The sequence below is a fragment of the Gasterosteus aculeatus genome, chromosome 9 (assembly GCF_964276395.1).
Source record: "Gasterosteus aculeatus chromosome 9, fGasAcu3.hap1.1, whole genome shotgun sequence".
Lineage (NCBI taxonomy): Eukaryota > Metazoa > Chordata > Actinopteri > Perciformes > Gasterosteidae > Gasterosteus > Gasterosteus aculeatus.
The window spans coordinates 18,221,484-18,237,047 of record NC_135696.1 but is presented as its reverse complement, the minus strand read 5'-3'; the positions used below and the strand labels follow the sequence as shown (position 1 = coordinate 18,237,047).

Genomic DNA, 15,564 nt, shown 5'->3' with positions numbered 1-15,564 from the left:
GCAGGGAGACGCACAGTTGCAACGCCAACTGCCGAGTTGAGGCAGCACAGCTAGAGGCCATATTGGAGTCTATGAAGTCGGCTTGCACTTAGATGGAACAGAGTGTCTGTCGTTTTTGGGGAGTCTCTAAATCGCTGTCAACCGGATTTACGCCCGAGTGGTTGCGCCAGGGATTCCAGTTGAGACGCCGGCCAAGTCTGGACGGCACGTCGTCACGCTTCTTTCGTGGAGGAATAACCGCCGACGAAAAATGAGCCCAACCGATGCTAAGCGAGGGGCTAAACGCAGGAAGAACAAGCGGGGCGGTGGCAGTAGTTGCAGCGCTGTCTGCAATACCAGCGGTGGCAAGGCCGGGGTCGCCTCGGCCCTGGGCTGTGCGGGAACAGCGACACCCGCCTCCGTCGTGAGCTTTTTAACAACCGGCAATGCGGGCAACGGGACTATCGGGTCCGCGGCGGGCGTAAACGGAGAGGTGAGGAGAGTGTCTCGCGTCCGAAGCCGGTGGATGTTAAAAAAAAAAAAAATTAAAATAAAAAACGGTGTGAGTGGCTAGCAGCGACACCAGTCTGATTTGGGCCCGAGACCGATGCGAGGAGTGCGGCTAGCGAGCCAACGTACGCCAGTTAAAGAAATTTAACTGGCTCAATTAGCGCTAATGCCGCGTCTTACGCTCCGTGGTGCCGAGTCCGAGTGGCCGCCCGGTCGGACAAGCCTCGCTGTATTTTTTTTTTGTTACACTGTCGTAAACATTAGCGTTGAGCTACCTGCGGTAGTCAAACCGGGACGTACCACCGTTAGCTCAAGTTTAAGACATCGCAGCCGAATCGACCGGCAGCTTAAGTCACCGCGAAGTGTCGTTTATTAGCAAGTGCAGCCCAGGTGCGGTAGGTGGAGAATACACCGGCCTAGCGAAGACTATTTGGGAGTGTCGCGCGGTTCGACACATCGGACGGATAGGCTGCTTTTACGCAGATAAACACGAATGCTAGCAAAGGCTAACAGTTGAGAGGAGTAACAACTTCAGCCTCGTCGGGCCTCGATGTGTACAAGCTGACCTTCCACTTTTCTGGCTTATAAAGACTTTTAACTACGTTATGTTCGACAGGCAATGCGCTAAACAAACTAACTATCAGCACAGTGGCCTAGTTTTACACCACTGCCACAAAAGTAAGCACAGAAAAACACAAGTAACAGTGACGCCGAAGGGTGTTAGCTCATTTCTGTGTAAATGACGTGTAGTTGATAATTAATTGCAATTAATGTTCAGCAGGTCACTTTCGGGGTCAATTAAATCTGTTTTTACACAAGTGGGAAGAAATGCCATAACACCCGTTATGGACACATTATGTTTACATTGTAGTCTGCCTGTATAGTAACTGTATTTGTCAACACATTTAGATCTATTGGAAACTCAGTAAAAAGACTGATCTAGACTTCTAACTCTGGTTAACATCGTGTGTAGGTTCTATGTAATGAACAAGTTGTTTGTGTCCCTCAGGTAAGCAGCAGTGTTACACCACAATTTACAGAAGGACCAGTGAATGCGGTCTTCTCCGCAATCCTTCAGGTGAATTTCCCATCAGATGTTTCAGAAATCGATTCAAGTCCAGAGTTGGATTTCGAAAAAAACGCCCTCTATTCGTCAAATATAGTTTACACTTTTATGCCAGAAGTTTAGGCAGACCAGAAGGGGAAGAAGTCGCTCTTTATTTACCTTTGCACGCACAATTTGAAATGTTTAGTGACTGTAACTGCCGGAAATGTCAAATATATCAAAATCTTATGGGCAACAACAGTGGGGCTCTATGCCACCGCATGTCATCGAACTGTTTCAACATCACTATTTACGCTACCAATCATCGTATTGACAGCCTGCACTAAGTGATCAATTACAGCTGGCATCTCAGTCTCTGCAGCACTTTTTTTGACAGCAGTATTAGAACGCTGCATATGCGTGGTCAGCACTATTAGCATCCAGCCATATGTAACGGGACCAGTCTTCAAACTACTTCTCAAAATTCTGTCTTCAACCAAACTATATTTTGACCTGTTGTTAAGATCTTGGACAGTCAAATGAATATTCACTAACATAGATCACCAGCTTCACTGAATGTCACAGCATCAGAACAATGAATGAGATGACATTATGTCCAAATGATTTCTATTTGAATGCAAAGAACTGTGGCCATATGCAGTAAAATTCGTATAGAATGTAAATCATTTTCATTGACACTAAACAAAGTCATTCTGCACGTACAACAAATCAAATAATGCACTCCTGGTATTTTTTTATGTTGTTAACACTGCTTATGTTATGCTACTATGCTACTCTAAATAGGTCAGGCAAAACACATTCTCAAATATAATACACAGATTCATTTAGTTGTTACTGTGCTACTTTTTGTCAGACCGTTACAGTATACCAAGCTATACAGGCAAGATAAGAAGTGCACAGAAAATACTATGGCTAGAGGAGCGAATGTGTAACCCACAGATTGAGAATCTCATGGAAACTACTGGTACACCCAGAAAATGATGCTGACATAGATGCAAAGCCACCCTTTTTTTAAAAACATGTGCCAATGTTGAGATCATTAATTGAACTGTCTCCCTGGTAACTATGTGTTTGTGGTTCGCTCACGGAGGAGGTTGCACATTTAGAAAAGGTTCCAGTGTTTTAATGAGGGGCAGTTTACATAGCTGGTTTACCCAGAATGCAAAGGTTTACAAAGTTGAGCTGCAGACTTATGTATCGCAGACAGGTTCATCCTGGAGAGAATTTGGATCAATTTCCACATCATTTTTTAAAGAAAAGCTTTAGGTCCATAGGGATTTAAGTGTTTTAATGTTTATCACACAACAACCGCAATCCCACTATTTTTCTGTCATTTTTCATTGTGTTATAATGAAAACATTTAAATGATCATTTATGTGTCTGGTACCTGATGGGTTGTCTTCCTCTCACTACCGCGTACTCTCCACAGACCCCGTTCACGTTCGGCATGAACAAGCGGGCTCCGTACACGGCCGGCGATAGCTGCCTCTTATGCCGATGCGAGCGCAAAGACACTCCCATACCGCCGGAGGCGGGGATCTCGGGCCAGAACGGTACGACGCAGCCCAACAAGGCCGCCAGCGCCCTCCAGCTGCCTCTGTGGGTGTGCTCCGATTGCAGACGTACAGTGGAGAAGGAGGACCGACACACTGCGCTGGAGCAGTCTTTGGGGGTAAGACGCCACGGCGTAACGGTGTCTCGATGTTGTGCGGGAAGGTGTCGGAAGTTCAAAGACGACGGGGAAAAGTACGTGAATGGAGTGAGCGACCCGCTGGTCCTTTCCCTGGTTCCACAAATTGCAAACGTCATCCGTCTCGGCACTGAAGGGTTGATGTTCAACTCGCACAGCTGCAGCCAGTCTCTCAGTGGATGATGTAGCGCTTGTGTTTCTATGCCAGAAAAGCAACCAGAAGAAACCGGTGTTGCTGTTTAAAAACCAACAACAAAGACGTATTTTGAATTTGCTTCACTTTGAACTATAATTAGACGATAGTAACTCTGCCAAAATATGCAAATAGGGTCACCTTTTGTAAAACAAAGGATAATGCAGTGGATTAAAAACGGCTATATTCTTTACGGTGTGTGTAAGCGTAACTTTTAATGTTATTTTCACTTTGCAGTTGGTTCTGCCTGACGCATCAGAGCATGACTGTGATGATGCTCTCTGGCCTGAGTTGTATGAATGCGCATGTTGTATGAGACTAATGCCTGTTGATATAAAGAGCTCCTTTATGTGTTCAGCTTGCGCCTTTTGTGAGGACAACGCCAATATAGAAGCGGAAAAATATGTTTTTGTTTTTACTGGAATACAAACTCTAATATATATATATATGTATGTGTATATATATATATATATAAATGAAGAAACCCCTCCTTTACATGTTTTATTTTATAAAGTGCAAGTTATGAGCAGTCATTTGCTGCAATAGTTTCATCTTGCATTATTCATTTTTAAGCGGAACCAATGGCTGATTTAAAAATGCCGCATCGTTGTTGGTTGAGTGACCTGAGCCTCAAGTAAACTCTTGTCTGTTCAAAGTATCGTGTAATTCATCTCTGCTAACTACAATTAATAATTAACACACATTCTGGATCATCGTCTTTGACTTATGGCGAGTTCCTGAATCATTGATCAAAAAAACCCCACCAGAGTTTCATTGTATCAGAATTTCAAAACTAACGCATGCCTACAGCTGTTGCAATTTTCCTTTACTACAATGACACGCATCCTTTCTGTCCCGTGTTTTAAGGTTCTCCCAAGTTTATACCTCTCCAAATGCAGGGACATTCTTAACAGTGGTCAGTTGTACCACTGAAAACGTCACTTGTATCTAAAGTGGTTGTAGGTGTTGTATTGCTGAGCTGGTTCATATACAAACTAAACCATAAGGCTTTACACAAGGCGGACCGCTATGTCAGAGCGGTTGCTCTCCTTGTTGTGGATGCACCATGGCTGTGTGGCTTGGGTTTGGTTTCCTCTTTAATGTATTGTCCCTCTGCATCCTCCCAGCAGTGGGCTTGATGCTGACTCAGAATGTCACGGCCACGTAGTAAACATCCGAGCCACCGGATAGCTTTTACTCTGCGGAAGGGTTGGACCCAATAGAAACATGACCGCTGCGCTGGGTTTTTGATGATGAGGCGGCCGTCTCTGATCTCTCACATCGGCATGTATCTTAATAAGTGATTCAAGGGAGAAACACTCGCCCCCTGACATCCCTGTTGGGGAGCAAGATCCTCTCCTTGGATTGGCTGATCCCGGGCTGCTGTTGTCGGCTCATAGCACGTCCTTCTTCTTTGTGTCGTGGCGCAGGGGTAGACAGGGTGCGCTGGGAACCGCAAGGTTGGTGGTTCCAGTCCCGGCTGCCCCATGTCCCATCTTGAAGTGTCCCTGAGCAAGACACCAAACCCCTAATTGCTCCCCAGGCAAAAATGTAATAAGCCATGGGTTAAAAATGTAAGTTGCTTTGGATAAAAGCATCAGCTAAATGACCTGTAATGTATCTAATAGAAGCAATCTGAGGACGTCTCAGTCAACCATCTTCTGGGGTCGTCGTGGCGCAGGGGTAGAGCGGGTGCGCATTCAATCTTCATATTATTTGTTATTTGGGATGGTATGGTATGGTAACACATACTGTGGCAGTCATGTAATGTGTTGTTGCTCTATGTTTTGGACTTAAGGCATTGAAACGGCCATCACCTTTATCCCCTTATCCTGTTCAGGGGAATTCTCTGGGATGCTGAAGCGTATTTCCAGCTGACTTTGAGCTGAGGTTACAGGGGTGACGCATAGAGACAAACCTTCACATTAACACCTGAGGGCCATTTAAGGTCAACTAATCTAAACCGCAGAGAGAACGTGGAGGGCAAGCAGACTCCACACAAAGCCGTCCCTCTTGCTGTGATGCAGCAGTGTCAGTATGAACATAATCAACAGAATTGACAAACAACACAGGACTGGGTCTCCTGTCTAACTTCGGGAAAGCATCAAAACCGCTGGGTATCTCACTGTGGTGTCTGGAATGTTTCCTACAGAGCCAGGACTTCCTTTTGCACATGCCCGTGGGGAACGGAAACCTCGGCCAGGAGGCAGCCACAGGGGACCGACTGACCTCTGCTGTGCCCATGCTGCCTGCGCCAGACCTCACCGCGCCGATACCGGCCGACACCGTGTGCAGCTGTGAAGCCTGCAACGAGAGGCGGTCAGTTTCGCAGCGATTGCCGTTGACAGGGAATTGAATTTGAATGCATTGTTTTAGTCTTTTTTTGTTGACTGTTCTCAAATTCACTTATGTCCCAAATAACAGGGAGATCTCTGCGGAATCGGAGAGGGAGTCGCAGCAGCTACAGAACCACTGGTCCGAGGTCCGCTACCTGGTGCGCTGCATCTACCGTCAGACAGGAACACCACTGGCAGATGACCACGACCAGCCCCTGGAGAGGGACAAGGAGGGCATGAAGGAGCTGGTCGATAGGTAAAACAACTGATTTCTGTCTTCTGGGTGTTTGTCCACTAGGGGTCTCTGTTTGGATGCATTCAAGAAAAGCCTGTGTAAAAACAATCCGGCCTAAAATCCCTTTGAAAGGAATAATGTCAACAAGTTGAAACTAATTCCATATCAATTGTATCGGTCAGATTAGAAACCCGATGCCCCTTTATTTCCTTTCCAACCATCGACTGTGCCATGACTCACCGAGGGAACTTTCTAAACTGTAAACAAGGGGGAGATTAAAGAAGGAACTAGTTTTATATTGGTCGTAGTTTCTGCGTAGTTTTTATTTTTAATAACTCCAACTTGTCTGAACATCACATAGCAAGGCACATCTCCTGGTTGCATCCATCATCATTCTGTTACCAGGGGAAAAGACTTTCTCGCTTTGTCATTTCTTAAAACCAACCACATCGTTCTGGGTGGCGTTAAGCACAGGATGCAGCAAAATGGCCCTTGTTGTAATATACATGGCACAGAATAATAATGGGAGGAGATAGCCACGGAAATACTCAGACTTTACCCACAAAGTCTACGTTCTGTGAGTTAGTCCGGTCTCAATGTGTTGCCTCTTTCCGCCTGTAGACTCTGTGAGAAGGACCCTTACCAGCTGTATCAACGGTTGGAGCAGCAGGCGCGTGAATACGTCTTGGAAATGAAGGTGCGGCTACTGAAGCACCTCTCGACGGGACCCAAGACTGCAGGACCAGCGGGCACTGTGGCTGCAGCCCTGGGTCCTCCTCAGGCCTACCAGTTCATTTCCCTGCTGCTGGAGGAGTACAACGCGCTCTGTCAAGCTGCACGCACCATCAGCAGCTTTCTGCTCACCTTGGTGAGTTTATCCTCGGTGCAGACACGGCTACTGAAACCGTGTTAGCTGTCCTGCAAAGGCAATGCAGAGTCTCTCATCATGTCCATGATTCTCAATGTTTTTGTTTTTTTCAGGAAAATGAGCACCTTCAGAAGTTCCAGGTGACGTGGGAGCTGCACAACAAGCACCTTTTTGAGAATCTGGTGTTCTCTGAACCCGTCTTGCACAGCAGTTTACCTGCACTGGTTGCACAGCTGAAGTAAGATATGGTTAAACTAGAATAATGAGAGAAGATATTAGTCTCTCGTACACCGCAATCACTAAATCTGCTGTTATTGACTCACATTGGACCAATGTTCCAAACTCAAATGAACTGTTTACATTCGTAAACTCAAATTAACTACTCATCTGTTGTCAAATTGAACCATTCAAGTGTCTGATTACTTGTGTTACCCTGCTTTTTTCTTTAGACATGGCACAGCCTCCCACGATTCATACAACGAAGATATGTACAGGACCTCGTTAGGAAGTTACCATCAACTGCAGCATGACATGGCTTTGGTGGCTACTGAATGGCAGGAATGTGAGAAGAGGATCGATGACTATGTAGACGAACAGGTACACACATCCAAGACAAGGCATAAACATATTTGAGACAGGAAATGGCACGTTCATAAAAAGATTTTTTTTTAAGATTGCATAATAAGATTGCATAATTAAAGCTCTACGGTTGTGCCTCTTTTGCAGCTGCTTTTCAAGGTGGAGGGTCAGAGTCTCACCAACCAAAGAACAGAGCCCCACAAGTCTTTGATTAGCAAAAACGTAAGCGACTTGAAAATTATACCTTGTATAACAGAGTAAAAGGTTGTTTTTTTTTATCTCAAATTCAAATAGTAATTTCTTTCATTCATGGAGGTTCACACTGTTATAATTATTTGCCCATCTCCAGACTCTGAAGACCAAGCAGCGAATGCTGAAGGAGGACTGGGAGTTCTTTAAGCAGAGGAGGTTCATAGAAGAACAGGTACACAACAATATTGTGGACCGGTTTTGAACGTGTAGTTCTGCATCTCGAAGCTGTTTTTGAGATTGCGTTCTCTTTATATAGTTACCCAACAGTAAGAAGCCCCCCACCGGAGAACACTACTTCACAGACACCATGAGGATGCTCTCATCTCGTCTGAGTATTCCAGACTGCCCAAACTGCAATTATAGAAGAAGGTGAGTATCCACAATTGGTTGGCAGCGTTTCCACTGTCTCATGAAGAGCTGGAGCTATCTAGGCCCTCGGCCATTTAACAACTTAAATGGCCGAGGGCTTCAAGGAGCTCGTACAAAAAACATCCCATTGAGCGCATTGTGATGTCCCACTAAATGGGATGTTTTTTGATCCGAAGCAAGACCGCTATGAGCTGGCCCCCTTTATTCCTAATGGGTGAGGTTTGGTAATAATTTCATCATAGGGCCTTTTATTGATATTGTATTATGTCAAGAACATGGTTTTGAGAGGTAACATTGACTTAAGAGGATGGATGTACCTACATATGTGGATTTAATTATTGTAGTATAAAGAATGTCCGTATCACCCACCCCTGCCAACAGGTGCACGTGTGATGACTGTAGTCTATCCCACATCCTCACCTGTGGCATCATGGACTCTCCCATCGCTGAGGACCTCCACATCAAGCTGCCCCTGCAAGGGGAAGCCCCCCACGATTACCTGGCTCAGGTGCACCCCCCCAGCCTCTCCTCCGGCAGCTCCGCCTCCGGCTCCAACTCCAGTTCCCCCATCACCATCCAGCAGCATCCACGGCTCATTCTGCCTGAAGGAGATACTAACACGTTGTAAGTCAGCGAGTCTTAGTTACGGCTTTAGGCTTTAGGCGCATTTTATATGGCACTATTCGTCATATAAAACAATCATTTCCTCCTCTGTCACTTTCTCTCGGACACGTTTACTCATTTCCTCATGTCTTCTTTTAGTATCAGTGATGATGACGAAGTGCCTCCGTTGTCCAATAAGTTCGGGGACATCTACCCTCTGACTGGTTATGAGGAGAGCAGTGTTGTGGCCGCTGCTGGTAACGGCCTCCATAGTGACATCAATGGAGAATGCGAGAACGGGGAACTAAAGGAAGGGGTGAGTTCTGTGTAAAGAAAAGAAAATACTCCGATTAGTTGTGAATAACCCCGGCGAGGTATCTGGATGATGGAATCGATGTTCCTTATGAGTGGAACCCGGTTGTGTCCAGTGTTCCTGACCTAATTTCATATTGTATATTCTATGTTCAACACATTTCTACCTCAGTGTCTTCGGATGAGCAGCAGCAGCTCATCAGAGGGTGACGAGGAGGAAGTGTATGGTGAGGTCGGTGGGGAGCCCCTTGGCCAGCGGGAGGAGCTCTCCTCCGGAAAGACCATCAGCCCTCCACCTTCTTACAACCACCAACAGGTGTGGTAACACCTTCTTTAATAAGCTTTGTTTATTACAATTGCTTGGACATAAAGTGATTGAAAGTTTGTTTTCATAATGAAACAGCTGTCAAATCCTTGAACTTGAAAAAGTTAGAAAATGGCAAATACATCCAACAATTTGTTTCCCCACCCCCCCAAGTGTTGAAGGAAATCCACACATTGAAATTAGCGGATACAAATTAGTGAGAAGATTCGTTGACGGACAAAATGATGAAATCTATCAAACAAATGATTGTTTCAACGTCAACATAACAAGATAATATTTCAGAGTGGAGGAACAGACACTTCAGAATACAAATCACACAAGGGATTTCTGACCCGTGTCCCCACTCTCAGGTAGAACCGGTCCAGCATGCCTGCGAGTGCCACGTGTGCAACCAAGACCCGGGCTCCTCGGCCCCCGCCCCTGCAACCTGCCCACCCGCCAGTCGCCTCCACGCTGCACCTCCTCCCACTGTTGGACACCAGTTCTTCACAGACAGCAAGACACCTCCTGCCCACCCCGCCCTCCACCTCTACCCCCACATCCACGGCCACCTGCCCCTGCACAATTTCTCCCGACCCCTGCTGCACCCTACACTTTACCCTCCCAGTCCTCCTCTCACGCACAACAAGGTGAGCGTAATCCCAGAGCCCACACGCCACTGTGTGCGAATTATTTCATCCCGACTACTTTCTTTATCTAGTATGACAAATTGCATCTATGACTGGACCTTTTACGAGAAGGTGGATTCATTTCCGTATCACTGGGGATTTTTGATGTTTCCAAGAACAATACTGAGCACAATTGCATTTTAGTTTCACTTTCCCTGTAATTTAAATTGTCTGCCACAAGGGGTCAGGCTGGAGCCAATCCTAGTTGAGAGCAGATCAAATCAGTCTCTCATACTCACAATAAATGTTTTCAACCTATTTCTTCTCTTTTTAAGCCTTTGCCCCCAAATCCTACATCCAACCACTCCGCGGCCAAGCAGCCGGCCTTCAGCCCATCGATACCGGAGCACGTTTACCAGAACTGCTTCGGCGGTGCATGTGGAGCGGGAGACTGGAACAGCTCGCTGCAGTGTCTCTCGCTGAAGTTTGAGAACCTTTGGGACGCTGCTGTGATGAAGAGCTGGAATCCATCTGTCCTGTTGCCCGAGTCCCTTCCAGGTGAGCCTCTGGCACGACACGGCACGACACACAAAAAAAGAAATCCAAACAAACACGAGTTAAAATCAACATTTATCAACAGGTGACGTGCTCGGCCCGCCGCTCGCTGACATGCCCCTCCCCCCAGCATCATCGTCATCGATCGGCCCCCAAGGGGAGCACCCCTCGCTGCCCACCCCTATTCCCCCTTCCTGCTCCGCCTCGTCGTCGCTGTCGTCGTCTTCGTCGTCGTCCTCGTCCTCGTCTTCATGCTCCTCTTCAGAAGCCAAACAGCAGAAGAAGAGTGGCGCCAAGAAGAAGTGTCTCTACAATTTCCAGGATGCCTTCATGGAGACCAACCGCGTAGTGATGGCCACTTCTGCCTCCACGTGCTCTGTGTCCTGCACTGCCACCACGGTCCAGTCAAGTAATAACCCCCTCATCCACCTTGCATCCAAAAGACCCAACTCTTTAGGTAATACAGGCGCTAGCATCGGTTCGCCAGAATCGCTTGGGTTCGCCCTGATATTGATCAATTGATGGGCCCCTTAAAAACAATTATCCCTGCAGAAAAATAATGGAAACGTAAACAAGCAATTTACGGATTTTAGAAAAATGGGTTAACTTGCTTCTATGTGTGAAAATGTTTGTGAGTACTTTAATTTTAAGAACAAAGAAGAACTAATCAATGCTCTGAACCAATATATTCTTGCCTCCTCCAGACGATGTTTTTCACAATCTAGGTAAAGAGGACCATAGGCCACCCGCTCCAGCCCCTCCTAGAAACTGTCCCGCCGGACTCACCTCCCTCCCGCCACTCTCGGCCCCCACTCTTCCCCCAGCACCCACCACGCACCTTCCCACACTGGGATCACAGCCCTTCCCAAAGATGGCTGCCCCAGTCCCGGACTTCATCGAAGCCCACCAGGGTCTGTGCCTCCCGCCTGCCGAGCCCCCGGCCTCCTCAGCAGATGGTCCCGTCAGTGCTCCACCCAGTGTCTGCAGGTAACACAGATTCACAGGACATTAACCAAACCTAATGCCATGGAATGAGACAAATTGATTTGGAGATGTGATTATGTTGTTTGCGATGACCGAAAAGTCTCATTTGGGACCAAGTTTATAGCTCGATTCTTTTCAGCGATCCGGACTGCGAAGGCCATCGCTGTGAGGGGAACGGGGCGTACGAGCACCAGCCGTACGATGGGGAGGAGAGTCAGGACGACGACAGCTGCTCCGAGCACAGCTCCTCCACCTCCACCTCCACCAACCAGAAAGAAGGAAAGTACTGCGACTGCTGCTACTGCGAGTTCTTCGGGCACGGCGGGGTGAGAGGCACACACTTAATACTGTTCACCTCAAATCTACAAGTTCTTTTTAAATTTGAAATGGGCATTGATCCCCTTCACAATTTGCTCAACGTAATCATTGCTTTGATCATTCTGTTTTTAAATTTTTTTTATTCCCAGCCCCCCGCTGCTCCGACCAGTCGAAACTATGCAGAGATGCGAGAGAAGCTGCGCTTGCGTCTGACGAAACGTAAGGAGGAGCAGCCTAAACGGGAGGAGCAGCAGCCGGTGATCGAGCCGGATCGAGGGGTGGAGGACCACAGGCGAGTGGAGGACCTATTGCAGTTCATCAATAGTGCCGACAACAAACCGGTTTCCAGTTCGAAAGCGGCCAAACGGGCGAGGCACAAACAGAAGAAGGTAAATGTTTAACAATGACCTCCGGTGTTCTCTGTGCAGTCTCTGGGAGTACGCAATGCACGACTCTTTGTTGACGACCAGGATTTGTTTTGGGTCGAACTTGTCATAATCCCGAAAGCGTGTCTCTCTCTGTGTGCTTCAGATGGAGGAGAAGGCTCGTATGGAGGCGGAGGCCCACGAGAGGGAGGAGCAGCAGATGTTGGAGGAGCAGCAACGACGGCAGCGGCAGGAAGAGGAAGAGGCAGCGCTTCAAAAGGAACTGCTCCGGCTGCAAGAGCTGCAGCACCACCGGGCCGCCAAGAAGAAAAAGAAAGAGAAAGCGAAGGAAAACACCGCGCCCCCACCAAACAACCCACAGCCCCTCAGACAGACAGCTCAGAACGTCTTAGATAACCTTCACAAGGGAAAGTCGCACTCGCTGCTTCAAACCCTCATCCGGCTCCCTGAAAAGAAGGAGCCCAGATTAGAGCCCCTGCCACCCCGCCCCAACACACAGCACAGCCCCAAGCGCACTAGTGAGAGGGGGTTTTCTACTGAGGCCAAGTGTCACGCCCTCCTCCACAATGGCACTCCTACATCCTCGCTCGAGGTCACCAGCAAAGTAAAGGCCAAGCCGTCCGCCAAAGTGGCCACTTGTGCGTCTGCCCTGAAGAAAACCCCAGAGTTGCCCAAATGCTCCGATGTGGCAGCAAAGCTAGCGAACGGCACCCTCCCCAGGACTACACCGGACCATAAAGCCACCAGAATCAGGCCTGCCGAGGCCCTGGCTCCTCTCCCGACCACTGAACCCAGGAGGGAGGAAAGGTGTCACAGTGGAGGCGCCAGTGGAAAAAGGCAGCATCAGCAGCTACAACAACCGCCGACCCCGATGAAGGAAGGGAGGAGGAGTCCGCCCGCGTCAAACCCTTCCCCGTCACCGCCTCCAGCCTCCCAGGCCGAGCAGAACGGCAAAGCCCCCAGTGCAGAATCCCCTCAGCCCAAAGGCAAGACCAAGAAGAGCAAGAAGAAGAAGGGGGAAAAGCCCAACTCCTCCATAGGTTGGTTTCATTGCCCACAAGGAATTTCGTGTGTGTGTGTGTTGTGTGTGTGTGTGTGTGTGGGTGTGGGTGTGTGGGTGGGTGGGTGGGTCACAGCGTTGATAGTGAATGCGTGCAGTGTGCAGATTGCTGCTGCTTTTTACGTACTGTAGAGAGCTGGATGTCACATATATATATATATATATATATATATATATATATATATATATATATAGTATCTCACTTGTGCCCTTATTTTGATACGGAACCCTATGCCTCATATTTATCCTTTTAAACCAGAACCACCAGGTTGCGGTGGAAAAAGATGGATAATCTCATTGGGCGTCTGGTGTAGAATCTGCTTAATAACGATGGTTGTGTTAAAGGAATAAAAGCGGTTTTGTCCCACAGTGTGCAGGAGATTTACGCTTTTATTCCTCTGACAAACCCGTCTCGCCTCTTTATTCAAAGCCACTAATGTGTAGAAATTCCAACTCAAGCAAATTAAATCATTAATATAGTAAATATATTTTAAAATCATGGCAATTAACAGGCCTTTTGTTTGTTTTTTCAGATGACGTATTCTTGCCCAAAGACATCGACCTTGATAGCACAGAAATGGATGAGACAGAGAGGGAGGTGGAATATTTCAAAAGGTACATGCATTGCCACACACACACACACACCTAATATGTAGATATCGACTTTTGTACCCCCGTGGAGTAATGTGGATAAAAACACGTTACAGTTATACGCTGCTTTGTTGATTGACAGTTAAATAGCAACGAGGTAGTCGCACATTGATTGGCCGGCAGAGACGAGGAAGAAGACAACAAGGAAATAACATAGTAGTCTTCTCTCCTTCCCTATTGAAATTGAACCCGCTCGTTATAACTCCGCGGTATAAAGAATGCCGCGTGGCTCTTCAGAAGGTTGACGTTGTTTGGTTGTTTCTCCTGCAGGTTTTGTCTGGATTCGGCCCGGCAGACCCGCCAGCGGCTTTCCATCAACTGGTCAAACTTTACTTTGAAGAAAGCCACGTTCGCTGCACACTGAGGCTGCTTGTTGGTCAGTGACTGTCGGGACACAATCAGAACCTCAACAGCTATTCCAACCCACACGACCCACACGACCCCTCCCCCTTTACCTCCACCCAGCTGTTGTCCTCCTGGAACTTCTCTCCTGCTGTGCCCAAATCACACCCACGCTGCCTTGCTTTGTTCTTGTTGCTGTGTGGTTCCAACACGGACCCATCTGGATCGATCCACCTGCAGAACTTATATGAAATAAATTACACAAAAGAATCACAAAAAGCTACTTTACATCTGATTAATTTTCCTTGCGTGCTTGTGTGCTTTTATTCTGAGTTGGGCATTTCTTTTGACTTAAAAAGCCATGGTCTGAAATGATTTTCTTTTTAATGGCTTACCTATCGTCAAAAGATGCTTAATATGTCTGGATGGTTTCCTTCCAAAAAAACAGAAAATGGAAACTACAAAAAAAAGAGAAATGTACTGAATTAAAAGCTGTATTTGATATTGTGGCTTAATATCCCATCGTTTCCCGTTCCTAGCACGGCATCTCATCTACATTGACAAGGGAATGGGTTTGGTCAGCTGGTCCCCACCTCCCTCACCCCTCCTCACCCCTCACCTCACACCCTTACAACCACCCTGTTTCACAGAAAGGAGGAAAGCGTAATACTTGACAATGTTCTTTTTTGGTTTTTAAGTTCTGTTTAACAAACTGTTGAGTAAAAGTGTACCAGTTACAGTTTTTGTTTTCTTTATTTTTGACCTGTAGCCAGCTTGTATCAGAATACTTTCAGAATGAAATCAAAAAAGAACAATACTCACACTATCAATCTGTTATAGAGTGTATATTGTATTAACACTGAAGCCAAACTGGCTACTTTTAACATATTGTTAAGTAATATTAAATCTTGTCTTTCTTTTTTGAAAGATGGAATACAGTAGTACGGCAGGATTATGCGTCTTGTGTCAAATCTTATTTCCCACTTGCTGGATTAGAATCCCCATCAAGGTCACGTCACCGGCATGTGATGATGCCCATATGCGACCGGTGAATATGAAATGGAATTACACCCTTTGTTTTTTTGCTGCTCTGCATGTCTGCAGCTACACGAGGTTGCAAGTTTAAAAAAAAAAAAAACTCAGCACATGCGTGTTGTTTTTGGGGACGGTCGTAATCAATTCATATTTTTGGATTCAAGGTAGTTTTGAAATCAAGTACATTCCCTGAGAATAAAAGTGAGCGTGAAATGAGGTCACACGTTATCTCGATGCAGATGACTTAATACGTGCTGTCAACTGGACGGGACATCGAGAAGTAAAACCTATAAGTGCTTTTCCAAAAT

At 46.8% G+C, this 15,564-nt stretch overlaps 1 protein-coding gene across 2 annotated transcripts; it reads left to right on the top strand.

Moving 5' to 3' along the window:
* The first annotated feature begins 10 nt into the window (after nucleotides 1-10).
* fam193a (family with sequence similarity 193 member A) lies at nucleotides 11-15,173 on the top strand. 2 transcript variants are annotated; one of them, XM_040185708.2, is made up of 23 exons: nucleotides 11-472; nucleotides 1,499-1,567; nucleotides 2,985-3,227; nucleotides 5,591-5,757; nucleotides 5,863-6,030; nucleotides 6,631-6,877; nucleotides 6,991-7,115; nucleotides 7,327-7,474; nucleotides 7,604-7,678; nucleotides 7,806-7,880; nucleotides 7,965-8,077; nucleotides 8,459-8,701; nucleotides 8,840-8,996; nucleotides 9,165-9,308; nucleotides 9,668-9,946; nucleotides 10,261-10,483; nucleotides 10,566-10,889; nucleotides 11,185-11,467; nucleotides 11,604-11,790; nucleotides 11,932-12,171; nucleotides 12,314-13,208; nucleotides 13,762-13,843; nucleotides 14,150-15,173. In XM_040185708.2, the coding sequence occupies exons 1-23, from the start codon at nucleotides 251-253 to the stop codon at nucleotides 14,241-14,243; spliced, it is 4,803 nt and encodes a 1,600-aa protein (XP_040041642.2). In that variant the 5' UTR covers nucleotides 11-250; the 3' UTR covers nucleotides 14,244-15,173. The 2 variants fall into 2 exon arrangements, with proteins under 2 accessions (XP_040041642.2, XP_040041641.2); XM_040185707.2 differs by having other exon boundaries at nucleotides 10,566-10,937.
* Nucleotides 15,174-15,564: the final 391 nt, after the last annotated feature.